Source organism: Myripristis murdjan, chromosome 1 (assembly GCF_902150065.1).
Source record: "Myripristis murdjan chromosome 1, fMyrMur1.1, whole genome shotgun sequence".
Classification (NCBI taxonomy): domain Eukaryota; kingdom Metazoa; phylum Chordata; class Actinopteri; order Holocentriformes; family Holocentridae; genus Myripristis; species Myripristis murdjan.
In genome coordinates, this window is record NC_043980.1 from 34,894,807 (window position 1) to 34,909,551 (window position 14,745).

At 42.6% G+C, this 14,745-nt stretch overlaps 1 protein-coding gene across 5 annotated transcripts in view; it reads left to right on the forward strand.

Annotated features, from left to right (window-relative positions):
* rptor (regulatory associated protein of MTOR, complex 1) overlaps window positions 1-14,745 on the forward strand; it is a 183,471-nt gene that overhangs the window by 83,209 nt on the left and 85,517 nt on the right. For all 5 annotated transcript variants that reach the window (XR_003928108.1, XM_030048802.1, XM_030048820.1 and 2 more), the window contains exon 8: window positions 9,016-9,075. Coding sequence is in view for 4 of the 5 variants with exons in the window: in XM_030048802.1 (XP_029904662.1) it covers window positions 9,016-9,075 (60 nt within the window). In the remaining variant the exon portion in view is untranslated. The remainder of the gene's footprint in view (window positions 1-9,015; window positions 9,076-14,745) is intronic.

Below are 14,745 nucleotides of genomic sequence, written 5' to 3' on the forward strand. Positions count from 1 at the left end.
AGTTTTACAATGGAATTAGGCCAGGAGCCAAGGTCAATCAGTTTCAGCTCTGCAAGCCAGAAAGTAATTTTTTTTGGCCTGTTTCTCTTTCCTCTTTTATTCTTAGTTTTCATCTCGTCCTCATCCTCCTCCCTCAATCTTGCTTTCACCTTCCCTCCCTCCCTCTGGCTTGATTCCTCTTTAGTTCTGCATCATTCCTGCCTGTGTGACACATTGCTCCCTAATTAAAAATGGCTAAATCCCTATCAGTCTAATTGCATACATACACAGGCATTGTTAGTGGAGCATAGTGTCCTAAAGTCTGCACCAGCACACGCTCTACCCATCGGACTCAGTGGTATCTCGTTATGTAACCGTGATATTTGGGCAGTGCAGGTCGGGAGCAAGCACCTCATCATACATGCATTGCACCACCTACCCAGAAACACCCTCTCTCCACAGTGGGCGAACTCCCTGTGCTGCCATAAATCATTACTTACCAGCTCTCTTTTTTTTTTTTTTTTTTTTTTGTTAACCATTTTAATCTCTTGAATTTACCTTGCACACACTTAAGGTCATGGGGATGATTGAACCAAATTTTCAACAGAAAATTTCAAAGACAGATAACTTTTTTAAAAAATCTGTAAGTAAGAAGGACAGGTTGCCTCCAGGAAGTGTCCTAGAATGAGTGGGATGTTTCATCTCTGCCATAAATGTTAAAGAGTTTCGTTTATCTTCCTCCATTCTAAATCCACATCTTGTAGTGACCTTCAGCATAATGAGGTCTCTGTATTATGCCATTAATATTGATAGCCCTTTACCAACATCCAGAACAACTTGCCAAAAGCCTGTTGCATAATATTGACTGAACTACTTTTCCCTAACACTCAACATTTTGTGGCTTTCGGGGGTAAGTCGGTCTTTTCTGTTAATGACCCTGCAAGGTCAACTTCTAATAACAAATTTAATTTCTGCGTTGACTTTGACAGATCAGGAAGATTAGTCATGTGTGGACGCACCTGGGACATTCCTCTTATCATTTATACATGGAGTTCTCCTGATTTGTCTGCCTGGCAGTTCAGTTCAGTTCATTACGGTTTATTGATGTGAATATTTTATGAACTGTGTTTCCTAAGCATCTAAATACAATCGGTATTCATCAAAAAGAGCAAAATTAAATTTCATTGTCAGTTGTGTTTCTGTTTGTAATCGGGACCGTAGTTTTTTGAGAGAAACAACAATGCTAGTCACCATTTAATTTCTGTTGTTCCGTTTTCCCTCTCAAAAATTCTATTAAAGTGGGATTCAGTGGCAGCGGTTTAACTCAAGGATGAGGATGAGGAGGAGGTGTTTACTGTTGGGAGGGGCATGAATTATTCCACACGCTACCCCTGCCATTCAGTGTGCCTCTGCCAGTTTTGATAGCGAAGAACAATTTGAATGAGAATATTCCCAGTGCTAGAGGAGAAAGCTACCTGCCAGCTCAAGTAGCCTGCCAGTCTACATGCCGGTTCTGGCCCGCATCTAAATCAACCTGGTCTCAAGCAAGCAGAGAGACCTGGACCTTCTCCAGCCCCTCTCAATCTTCGCTGTGTCTCTTTTTCACCACTTTCCATCCCTGCCTCCCTCCGTCTCCTCTTCCTTCAGTCTTTTCCTGTCCCAAAGCCCGCTGCTTTCCTAAAAAAAGACAGAGCTATCTTCTCCTTAATTTCATCCAGCCCCACTGTGGGAAGCCGAGAGGAAACGAGATGAGATGATGAGGGGTGAGGGCGGTGGAGGGGGATTCACTCATGTGGGGGCTGATGTGTTGGCTTACCACGGCTTTAAAAGTTTAATAAAATGCATTGAGGGACACATGATGGGTTTACAACGCTAGGGAGGAGGGAGACAGAGACAGAGGGAGAGAGCCTGGCAGAGTGTGTGCATGTGTACCTTTCATTGCTCAGCCAAGCAGAAAATCATTACTGATGGAGCGCCATCTTCAAGGGTTTTCCCCAATGCTGCGAACGACAGGGGAGCGGAGGAGGTGTGGGTCTGAAAATAGAGAGGGAGGGAAAGGGATGACAAAGGGGTGAGTAGAGATAGAGAGATAAATGAGGGATGGAGGAATAAAAGCGCAAATGTGCTTATTCGATTGTTAAAGACCCAACGGCGGCCACTGGTGAATGATACAAAGATGATGTAGGAGTAAACTGAAAATCTGTCATCGCCGCCAGGCAGATTTGGGAGTGCAGCACCTCTGTCATTTTCCCCTTTAGGGAACTGGCAGGCAGCACTGCTGAATCTTTACGGGATGCCAGGCAGGCCAGGCCCACTTCTTAGAGAGTGCCTGCCTCTGTCTCTTCAATATTGCACCGCTGTTGCCGGCACATGTCATGCCAGCCCTGCCACTGGCTGCTGTATGTGAGCTGTCTATGTGAGTAACACACTCAGCAGTGTTAACTTGGTTAACAACAACTCACAGGAAAACTGAAACTGATGAATAAAAAACATTTTCATTAACTGATATGGGAAAATACATTTGCAAAACATCTGAAAACTAAAAGAAGACTGCAATGTATGCCACAAAAATATCTAAGTAAAAATGTGGTGACTTAGGGCCCTATCTTGCGCCACACTCCCTAAACCCGTTATTTGCGGATTTAGGGTTGCGCAAGAGGCGTTCCCCCGTAAAAGTTGCTATCTTGTGCACCTCCCGCTATCCGCAAAACACCTGCGCTACCCGCTATATTATGAATAGGTGTGTTTTGGGCGTTACGCCAGTTAAACCAATCAGTGTGCCAGGTGCCATTGCCTTTAAGGGCTGGCTGTGCTATCCTAAATCCTAAATCCTAAACCTGCGATGGAGAGAGGGAGGTAGATTTTCTCAGGGCTTCTACTGAGGCTAAAGCAAGTTGGCTTTATATATATACATATTATATATTGTATTATAGACGAGTTAATTCGGGAGGTGGAGTCACATGTGTCCAAGTGGACATATGTGGATTTTTGTACAGATTATCAAGTTCCTTATTGATTATTTTCAGGTATTTAGCAGTACATAGCGAGTGCAGGCACTGGTACTTCACAGCACGATGTCAGTGAGGGCAGATGTGATCACCTCTTATGTTCCTTACACTCAGCGGGTGCTGCCTGACACACCACAGCCTCATTAAATTCATTGAGAAAAAACATGGCTCAGTCCCTGCTCTCCTATTTAAATCTTCTATATGGGGAGCGAGGAAGATCAAACACATGAGCGAGAATTATTATTTGCTGCTCTGGCACATGCACACACAGACACAACACCCACTGAATGAAATTCTCCTTCTCAGTCTAGAGCCTTGGCTTAACGACTGAAATGTAAATGACTTGTAAAAATGTGGACTCATCTGTCCTCACGCCGTGTCTCTTAAGAGAGTGAACTATAGAAGGAGGGTGTTACATAACCCACCTGCCTTATCTCACTATTTAGTTTCTAGAGACCTCCATGGATTTGAAAAGAAGAGCGGCTTTACCTTAGAAAGCTGCTGCACACCTCTGTCTAATAACACACTTCTCTTTCTGTTCCAAAGGCCTTGGTGTATTGGTAGAGATAATTGATGTGCATTCACTTCCACACCACAATCAGTGACATCATTATGCCATATTTTCTATAGCGCAAATTAAAGAATGTTCAGCACTCAGCCTTGTATAATTGGGAACCTGTTACTAGACCAGCTCGTATGCATAATTTGCCCATGCATCTCAACAGCTGTGTGCTAGTTCAATTAGCCACCTAGCTCATGGTCATTATTTTACCTTTTTAACTTTTGTTTACTTCAGAATAGATGAATTGCCACTGCAGGCCCATCAGTCTCACAAATGGTTGCAGTTTAGTGCATTTGAAAATACAGTACAGCCACACAAGTCTAGAAAAACACATCGTTTCTTTTGGAGATGACTGATGAAGAGGAAAGCCAACCACTTTTTCAAATTGTCTGTTATTTCTGCGGTTGAGGAGAGTCAGTCAGAAAACAGAGATTTGAAGCGTGCAATGTCTTGTGGGGAGTTGAAGCCATGCAGAGAATGAACAGGAAAAGATGGTAAGGTGACTGCAGTGTAATTTTTTGGCTCGGTTCACCGATAGAGTAAATCGATAAGGTAAATGAAAGTTCACTGGTGGGGTATTTCTCTTAAGTTGTATGTTTACAACATACTTTGATGTTGATGATTTGATTTGAAAGCTGATGGCAGAGCCCTCTCCTATCACTTGTTTTATTAATAATGAAGAAAGGAGCATAATAAGTACTTACCAAGCATTGTAAATTTGAAGAGTTGCCGTGTTAAGGTTGCAAAAGAGCTATCGCACTAGAGCTTAGAAGCCAAATTGAAGTCCCAAAACTTAATGAGCAGCTTATGGGCAAAGTGGTTAGAGGCAGTCGCAATGCAAGTCTCTTTTGCTCCTCTAATCTATATGTATTCTAATAAAATATACATTTTAGACGTATGAACCACATGCAGTGCTGAAATCAGGACATTGTATGTATATTAAATGCCTGAGTGGAGCTCTCAGAATTATTATTTCTTTAGTTTCTGCAAATATTTCCTCTGTGGTCATAGCCTTTAGTAATAGTTAACATTAGGTGCAAAGATTTTATAATGTAGCACTGAAACCATAAGTTCTAAGATTAAAACAGTTTTAATAGTGACGGTTGATTATCTGGGTCTCATCTCAGCTTCTGTCACTTGTGGCTACTGTAAATTATCAACTATGAGTGCAGAGGAAGTATTTCAGGGACACAACTAAGTTGTGCTTGAACTTTGTGCTATGAAGTCCTTTCACTGGTATTACAGGAATCTGATCATATTGGCCATAGTGTGGTGAAAGGACAAACTTAGACTCTGCTTTTACAGAAAGAAGAAGAAGAAAAAAACAATCTGAGACAGGATAATATGAAACCTTGGGGAATTGTAAGAAACTGAATTCTTCTGCTAGTAATTGTCCAAGCACAAATGTCCATGAAAGACATTTTGAGGGTTTAACAAAAAAATCAAAAAATAAATACAAATTAAAAATCCCCACAGTCATATTGTGAACCAGTGGCAGATCAGATGAGATGTTTGGTCACCCGGCGATGTTTCTAGCACGTGACAGAGAGAGGTGGAGGTTTGGGAGGGCTGATTGAAGGAGTAACGAGCCATAGCAGACAACTTGCTCTTCTGGGACCAGATGAGCCAGAGGAGACGCTCTGCTCCTCCCTCTCCTCTGCAACCCACTTTGGGTGCCCTGGGAGAGTTACTCTCCTCTCCTCTCCTCTCCTCTCCTCTCCTCTCCTCTCCTCTCCTCTCCATGCTCATTCACCCACCCTATTAGTATTTTGCCATCTTGCTTTCTGTTCCTGGTAATCCCTCAATTTTCTCTTCATCTCTGTCTTCTAATCCTTCATCACTCCCATCTACTTGTCCTTCCTTGTTCTCTTCATTCCAGAAAACATGTTGCAGGGGCTGTTCAAAAATGCTTTGTGCATAATCTTGTGCTGTCACAAATCTCTAATTCTTCAGAATGATTAAAGACCAGCAACTATAGTAGTACCACAGCCATGGTGTCCTAAGAAAGAGAAAGGTGGTTTGCAGGAGTGAATGTCTAAAAACCATTCAAGCAATCTTTTCAAGATACAACTAGCCTTTTATATAATACTTAGTTACCGGCCAAAGTGGCTGGGGAAAATGGCCAAACTTATCAACTATAACCTAAATTTACTGGCTGTTAGTGGAAGATTTATCAGTGCTGAAGAGTTTCAAATGATCTCAAATTTTGTTTTAACCAAAGGTTTATGGCATACAACAACAGTTTGACTTTATAAATCTTGTTTCACAACACAGCCAAGCCAGCGGACACTGCCTAATGATCAGCCAAATCCCTGCAATAGTGTAATTAATATCGGAGTAAGATGGGCAGTGGGCTGACTATAAATTTAAGTAATTTAGTGTTTGACGTTAGTGATCAGTGAACATTTTGTCTGGCAACGCTGAGATTTGAAATAGTGCGTTACTTTATATTTCAAAATCAACGGGTGCATGCCGTGAATTAGAGATGAACTCTAATGCTGGAGTACAAAAGAAAATTATGGCCTGTTCTCTCACTGAGACAGGAAATGGTTCTCACCAAATCCAATGCCATATTTATATCCAGTACCTCTGGCTGATTCTGACACTTACATTTATTGATCTTCTACGACTTATGAAGGACCGGGTCACAGTGGCAGCAGGCTGAGGAGGGCAGCCTGGTCCTCGACCATATCCACCACCAAGTCTTTAAATAAGAATTTAAATATTTATTCAATGATTATTGATTGATTTTAGACAGTGATTTGTCTAAAATCTACAAGCACTTATTAAGCAATAACATATTGGTGGTTACTCTATATTGTGATTATTGGCTTGGCACTGGCCTAGTTCATGGATCAACAGCTTTTTTTTTTACAGCATCTAAATCATCTTTACAACAATGTTTAACACTGATACAAGCTTTTAACTGAATTATTAGATTTTGGCCATTAGCCTTCAAAAATGAGTTTCCTGTTGCTAAGCAGTACGCATCCTTACTTGCTTTGTTCTGCTCATAGCTGTGGAGTAATTAAGTGAAATGTAAACAAGGCAGAATGATATGTTTGAGTTATAAGGTTCATAAAATGAGGTTGTAAAGACCCGTGGCATGCCTCCCATCCAAACAAAATGCAAGGGACAAACAAATGTTGGATAATCAGAAAAATCCTTTGTTCTTTAACAACTTTTCAACATACACAGCAGTGTTTTGGTGATTTTTCCATAGGGAAGTTATGAATCAAAATTTCAGAGACACCGGTGTAAACATAGCAGAAACTCAGCGGCACTTGAGGAAGAAAGAGTTGCAGAAAGCACCCAGGTGGCCACAACCTGAAGCCTCTCCTCTGTTCTCTCCTCTCCTCTCCTCTCTCCTCTCCTCTCTCCTCTCATCTCCTCTCTCCTCTCCTCTCCTCTCCTCTCCTCTCCTCTCCTCTCCTCTCCTCTCCTCATACAGGGTTTTTATGAAAACACACTCTCCCTGATGCAGCTTCCTGCTATGCCTGTGTTCTGTTTACTTTGGCCCCTCTCTCTGTTTCTACATGACTCCATTTTAATTACTCATCTTTGTTTACGTCTAGGGTTCCATAGTTTCCCGTTCGCTCAAAACACAGACAAAAATATAGAATCTGTGGTTCATGTAAAATTCAGAAGGAAAGGGAATAACACCGGTATAGGGGAAAATAATGATATACTTAATTTGTATCATGAAAGGAGACAGAAACAGCATAGCATTGACACATTGTAGATTTTTACTGCCTAGAACGCCATCAGCAAGCTGTTGATTTTAGATCTGGTTGTACTTGTTGCAGCTTTTTCCCTCTTTGTTTCTTATCTGTCACGTGCACTCAGGGCTCATGCTGTTGCTCAGATGGACGTGAACTCACACTGGTGCCATATGGGATCTCATTATTCTCCAGTAGCAGGAACGGCCATAGAGTACAAGTCACTCTCATAGTGCACTGATAGATACAAATTTGCTTTCAGAGGGGCGAAGGCAGCGTAAATGTTGGAAAATTGCATCAGGGTCTGAATCAAGCACTCTTCAAATGCAGGTACATGACGCCAGTCTCAGGTAAACACAACCAATTTGACACTTTCTCATGTTGAAATCAAGGTGCAAATCCCAAAAATGTACACTTCATGCAGTTACAGCAATCACAGAGTACGAGACGCTCAGCTCCGTGCAATCCTCACATTTGTTAGGCTACTGTAATTGGACTTGCCGTGCATTCTGCTTCCCTTTGACAGTTGAAAAACCTGCCAGAGCGCTATCGAACAGAAACTTCACCTTGACTGATTTGATTTATTTGGATCTCTTTTACCTCATTGGCTAATCTTCCAAGCGTACACGTCAAATGTTTGCTTACATGTTTCTGTGAAAATCATAGGAAAAACATTATCCAACAGCTGCTCAGTTAGCTGTTTAGAATGATCTTGAAGATTTGGGGAAAAACATAGCAAAGATACAGAAATGTAGTGTTAATGAGAAGCAGACATTTGATGGAAACAGCAAGTGTCATAAGTGGCCAGTGTTTTAACCTCAAGAGCAAACCATGAAAAGAAAAGAATAGTGTAAAAAGCCCGGGTGTCTGTAAAGTTTTTTCCGGACACAGTGGCTGGTTAACAACTCGGTTAACAAGTTGCATCATTAACTCTGAGTTCATGAAGTTCCACTACGGTGCTTTTGAGCAGTAACTGAAACAGCCAACTACTTCAGCCACGGTTAACAAGAAATACCTGGTTGCACTGGACAGCTCACAAGTTTGGATAAATTTTGTGTGAATATGAGACAAAAAATGTGTTGGTTTAAAAAAAAAAAAAAAAAAAAAAAAAAAAAAGAGCATGTCCTTTTGACCTTGTCCTTTTTTCCCCAATCTGGTGCTCTCCTTTGGTTTATGGTCTCCATTGCTGGCGTTTGACTGATGTTTGCGTGCACACACACACACACACACACACACACACACACACACACACACACACATCTGCTGTCTTCCCGGTGGATGATGACTCAGTGTGATCCAACGCTGCAGCGTGCCTCTGTCGTAGCCTCCGAGCGCCAACCTGCTGTGACTTACAGCTGGCCCTACCTGTCAGAGCTAACCATGCACAGTAAACAATACCCCCCCGCCACACACACACACACACACGTACCACCAGCACCAGACACTTCAGAAATATGAGTCTGTTTCACACTGGCTGACCCCCCTCACTTGACTGTAACTCAGCCAAAATACACTCATCAAAGCGCTCAGTGGATGCGGTCTTTGAAGCTCTCATTTTTCATTTGAGTGTTTTTTTTTGTTTGTTTGTTTTGTTTTGCTTTTTTTAAGTTGACCATGTCTCTCACACATAAATTCTGTAATGCAGAGGCCAAATGTTTTTTATTACCTTGTTTAGTCAGTGAACCCTTACTGTTTTGTTTTTTAACCTTTATCAACAGCTTTGCCCTGTCTGTGTCTGCTTTTCCAGGTTCTGTATGCAGAAGAGTGCCAAGCTGGTGCCAGGGGTGACGCTAGACCTCATAGAGAAGTAAGTGGCACTTTGCTCTCTCTCTCTCTCTCTCTATTCCTCTCTCTCTCTCTCTCTCTCTCTCTCTCTCTCTCTCTCTCTCTCTCTCTCTCTCTCTCCGGATGGCTCAGTATGGAGAGATTTGTTATCATAATGTCTGTCTCTCTCTCTCTCTCTCTCTCTCTGTCCTCCTGTCTCTCTCTCTCTGCCTCTTCCTCTCTCTCTGTATCTCTTTCTTATTTTCAGCCCTCCCTCTGTTGTTTTCCCTCCTCCAGGTATAATTCTCTCCTTTTGTTTCCTCCTCACAGCAAGCGCGGCAGTAGTTTGGCAGATTTAAAGCTCTACTTTTCTTCAATAAAGCTCGGGGTGCCAACCGGCTGAGTACGGAACATCTCTTGCTTTTAGGCACATAGTCACAGATTGATATTTGCACTCAATATGGATGTCATATCTAAAGTTTTAGTAGTTTCTCTGAACATTCTGGGGTGGCTTTTCCCTTTTTTTCCCTCCTATGTGCGGGGGTGAGTAAAATGACACCCATAAAACAAGCTGGTTGACGAGGCTTGGAGTCGCAAGTAGTCAGTAACTTAAAAGCTGATTGTTATATTTCATGAGGAAAAAAAGGCGTCTGTTGGAAGGTGGCTTGACTTGCTGAAATCATAGCGTTTCTGCTGTCTCTAAATGATGCCGGTTGCTTTCTCGCAATCAGTTTCAGTTTCTGCATGACACAAGTTGTGAGAGTGCATGCACACACACACACCCACACACACACACATTCTGTACCTACACAGCTGCGTCCTCCTCCGGAGGTTAATTAGTATTTGGCGTAAGGTTGGAGCAGATAGACAGAGTGTGTGCTTCTATGCATATCCTCGTAGCCCTTTGAGTCTTTAGAAGCTCATTTCAGAGTGTCTGTGTGTGTGTGTGTGTGTGTGTGTGTTTGGGCGGGCTAGCAGAATTTGTCCCTCAATGATGCAGCGAACGACACATTTCACATCACCCTCTCTGGCCTCTACCTTCTCCCTCCTCCCTTGACACTGCTGGAAGTTTTAAGTTTTAGCTCTGCATGACCTACTTTGCTGTAAGTGCTGCTCCTCAGCCATGCTCACTCACCCCTGTCAGGTGAATTGAGTAGTTTTTTTTTTTTTTTTTTTTTTTTTTTACAGTATATTCAGCTTTTTAGTTTTTGGATACACATCACATCTTCTACTTATTTGTAATGGAAGATTACTCTCTCTGAGGTTATTTGTTTTGTTTTTTTTTTATCCAGTGCCATCCTGGACAAGACATAAATCTTCTATCTGTCTTGTTTGGTCATCCATAATCATCCATATCTCAGAAGTTGCTGATCATATTTGCTTGAAATCTTGGGGGGTGATGCCACAGTCATTAAGCATTTTCAAACCTTGGCCCCAGGGAGATGCTGCGACTATATGTCTAAAAGAGGTGACACATTTGTTGCTAAGTGACTTTTAGAGGGAGAGCATCCTTTGTGGAATGACACATTGATTGTTGCTGTGTTTGCACAATGTGAATAGGAATTATCCTTTGTCTTTCCGTCTTTTTTCACTGTTCCCCATGACTACGTTCTCCACTGCATGTCTCTGATTTTCTATTATTATTCGTTAATTGTTCCTACATGCTTTCAGTTTTTCTTTGGTTTCACAGTTTTCCTGCAGTTTTCCTGCCCCACGGCTGGCACCACGGCTCTCTGACATATGAATATTTTCAGTAACGCACTGTGGCTGCCGGCTCCCTAAGCAAGATGGTAAACCAATAGATCAATGATGAATACCTTTGAAGAAATAAGCTTTCCCCTTCTCCATTTGTCTTTCACCTTTTTTGAAATTCTTCTCAACCATGTGGACATCGCTTGGAGTGTTTGACAACCCTGAAGCTCTCATCTCTCAGCATGCTCATAGTCTCCACTCCATCTTCTTCCTCATGTCTTTCACTGGAATGAAGAATGCGTTTCTGCGGGGGCTATAATTTACAACTCAAATGTTACGAGCAGAGTTTTTACACCCACAAACGTCACACTAGTTTGCGTCAGAGACGGCGCTGGGAAAAGCATCCTCGATCGACTAATACATCTTCCTCATGACCTCATTCCGGTGACAGTATATGAAACTGACAGGCAGCTGAAACATCAAAGAAATGACAGTTTGATGTTGCTTTTGGAGTTCCTGACTTCAGAGCTCTGCACAGAGTAGGACATTTCAAGACGACGTTCCAGACGGTCTCTGTGCAAGACAAGGGACAGACAGATGTGATACCAATAGAAAGCAAGCAACAGCTGCCAACAAATCATTAACAGTTCATCGATGAAGTCTGCTTGCTGTAACGCATCCCAAAGAAACACTCAGAACAACTTGATTATAGCTTCCAGTCCAACATCGGCTTCACAACTGGCAGTGCGTGTGCTGTCTCTCTCCCCCTTCAAAGAAAAAGCCCTCCAGGCTGTATGGGGTGAATCAGTCAGCGCTGTGTGTATGTGACAGACATACACAAGCTATTCTGTTTCCCTTCATAAGATCTTGTGCTGGGCTCTAACATCACCATGTTTGCTGTCCACTTCAAACACACCACAGGCTTGCATGCCAATCGGGCCGGGCCCAGCAGGGAGTCAACGAGGTTACAAGAGAGAGAGCTCTGGCAGAGGGAAAGTGCTGATCGTCAGTATATTTGTCTATATGGTCTGCTGAAATTGGATTTGAGATGCTGTCAGTTATGAGCGATATTCTAAAGCCTGAGCGACTTCCAGTATGAAAATATCAAAATAAAGCCTCTGACATGACATCTGAGCATGTCAAGGTTGCAGGTCACGTTGGCAAATAGATACTATGAACTATGAGATTAGACATTTCTAAAAGAGTGCAGCATGTTACATCATGCTAAAATGATTTTTTTTCTCCTTTTTTTTTTAAGATCTAATGCACCAATTAAGTGTAGCGCTAAGTATTTCACCTTGGCGACACTGAGCAGTGTACCCCTCCATTCAGGCATGACTGTAGAATAGCTTTCCGTGCCTCACAGGTGAGGAGGGGCAGCATCTCAGCAGGCCGAAGCTTAGCCCTCTGGACAACTCTTTAGATACGCAATGAACCGAATCAGAAGCCTAAGTGTTGACTCAGCTGATGTCCCTCCGAGTTAAATAATGTATAGTCCCAGAGCTCATAAAAGGAAAATGGCTCTAAACTCATTTACCTTCTCACTGCTGTGCTCTGTGAAAGTGGATCAACTTCCTAGCTCACAGTTTCATGTGTTTGAAGGGAAACTGTTTAGGTGTTCTCCAGAATGAGGGCATGAGAAGAAACATCACAGCAACCGCAGTTTCTACTTAGATGTAAAAATGGTTGTCACTGTTGTGGCTGAATTATGGTATTAAATACAAAGTTCCAAAAATTAGCACACATTCATATTTCTAATGGGCAAGTGCTAAGTAATGTAATCTTGTAAAATTTCAGTGTTTTTCATCAAAGTATTAAATATTTAATCATCTACACTTAAATATGGTGCTGTGGGTCTTAAAATATTCTGTTTTATACATATTAGGTCTTGAAAGTCATCAAATAGCCTTAAATATGAATATAGTTTTTCATTGCAACTTTCATTGCAAAGATTTATCCTAAATGTCCTAAAAACATTACATGTAACTCTCTGATACCTGCCTAGATCTCTTGCTTATAGGGAAAATCCACCCTACAACACATGGTGCATCAAATGTTTCATCTATCAAACACAGGAAATCACAAACTGAAGTAGGTGTAAAACTGGGCTGGAGGGAAATTACATGCAAACACACACACACACACACACACACACACACGGACAGTGCTCTAGAAACTAGAAATTTCGGGCAGCTTTAAATCATGAATTTTAACATTGATGCATCTTGTCGAAAGTGCATTACCCTTACTCTAGCTAGCACAATATGCAACAGCTGGTTGAGTGATTGACAGCTCATCAGCTGCTTCTGTGGTTGCCTAGCAACAGCTACACAAAAGCGCAGCAGGTTGCTCTGCTTTGTAGAGCAGCACGCCTTGAGTTGTTCATCCTTCAAAGCACGGACTCTGTGATCTAGCCCAAAGCGTGTCTGACGGCAGATTTTTCATCATCTATCATCAATGTACTGCGTGCATGTGTGCGTGTCCAAATTGCATTCATGGGCATGACGCTGTGTATTCAGTGTCAACAAACAGTGATGGGTAATGGGCCTCGCACACTCATCGACCACTCATTGGGAACATATTCACACCCCAAAAGGTCATAAACAATGGGAAAGCACGTGTAAACGTTGTGCTCACTAAATGCTACAAGTATTCATTGTGCAATGTGTTGCACAACATAATGTCAGCGCAAAGTATTGGTTGGTGCTATATCTGAAAAAACGTGCTGTATATTTGTTTGATTTATTAATTTGATGCTTTCTTTCTCTCTCTCCTCCCTCTCTGCATCCTTCTGTCTCTCCCTCCCACGTACAACCAACACACATTCTGGCCGTATCCAACCACAATAGCCTTTTAGATAAGAAAGTCACGACACCAAGGCTGTGTGTGTGTGTGTGTGTGTGTGTGTGTGTGTGTGTGTGTGTGTTGGGTTTTTTTCTGCGTACTGTACAGCAACGTGTTCGCTCTCTCCATCTTTTGTCATTCTCTCTCTCACCGTCTCTCTCACACCCACACACACACATACAGTCTGTCTCACGTTCATGCACACACACACACACACACACACACACACACTCATGCACATGCCCTTATGTCTTCTCTTTCATCTCGCACAGGGCTGACACAAGTGCCGTGAGTTGATCCCTATTCTCAGCCTCCAACTGCGCTTTTCGTGGTGAGCCTCCCCCCCGGTGGGCAGGTCCGACCCACCTCCCACTGTAGTCGGGAACCCCGCCGCGTCGCGCTCTCCAGGGGGTCTCTGGAGTCAGGCTCCGCTGTTCAAAGAACTGTATGATTATGGCGGTATCTTAACAATGATAATAATAATGTGATATTTTATCGATCCCTGAAGGGTAAGTCTTTCTGTCAGCCACAAAGCAAGGTCAGCTTCAGAACAGCCACCCTGGAGATGAGAGGGGTGGGTGGTGTGGTGGTGGTGTGAATATTACTTATAGAGAGGCTTGAATCTTCTGGAGACTCAAACCACTCCGCCAGCCAAGCATCCTAAAGCTGTTACAGTTGAAGATTTCTTGACCTTAATGTGGCTCCATTTTTTTGTTCTTTAAGTTGACACGAATATGAAGGGTATTGAAGACACACGCAATCGCACACACACTCAAAAATCCTCAAATAAAATAACCAGAGCATGAGCTGTTGCACATTTGGTCCTTGATGTTGCTGCTGTGTGCCACTGCAGCAGCCACATACTCTGCCAAAGTGTCTTTGAGCAAGATATTAAATCCATACCTGCCCACCCCCTGCACTCTCTCTGGATAACTGCTTCCGTCTGATGCCGTAATTGTAATATAAATACACACAGACACAGTCTTACTCATTTTTCTAGTCGTGTCCCTACACTCTAGAGGTTTTCCTCTCTCTTGTCTCCATTTTACACCTCTGATGGCTTGTAAGAGACCAGTGGAGTGCATCAACAAAAGTAAGTGTGGGTCACACCATCCGTTAGTGCTGAAGCCCAGTCTGGACGAGTCATGGCATGTGAGGATGGGGAGGGAGCAGGCAC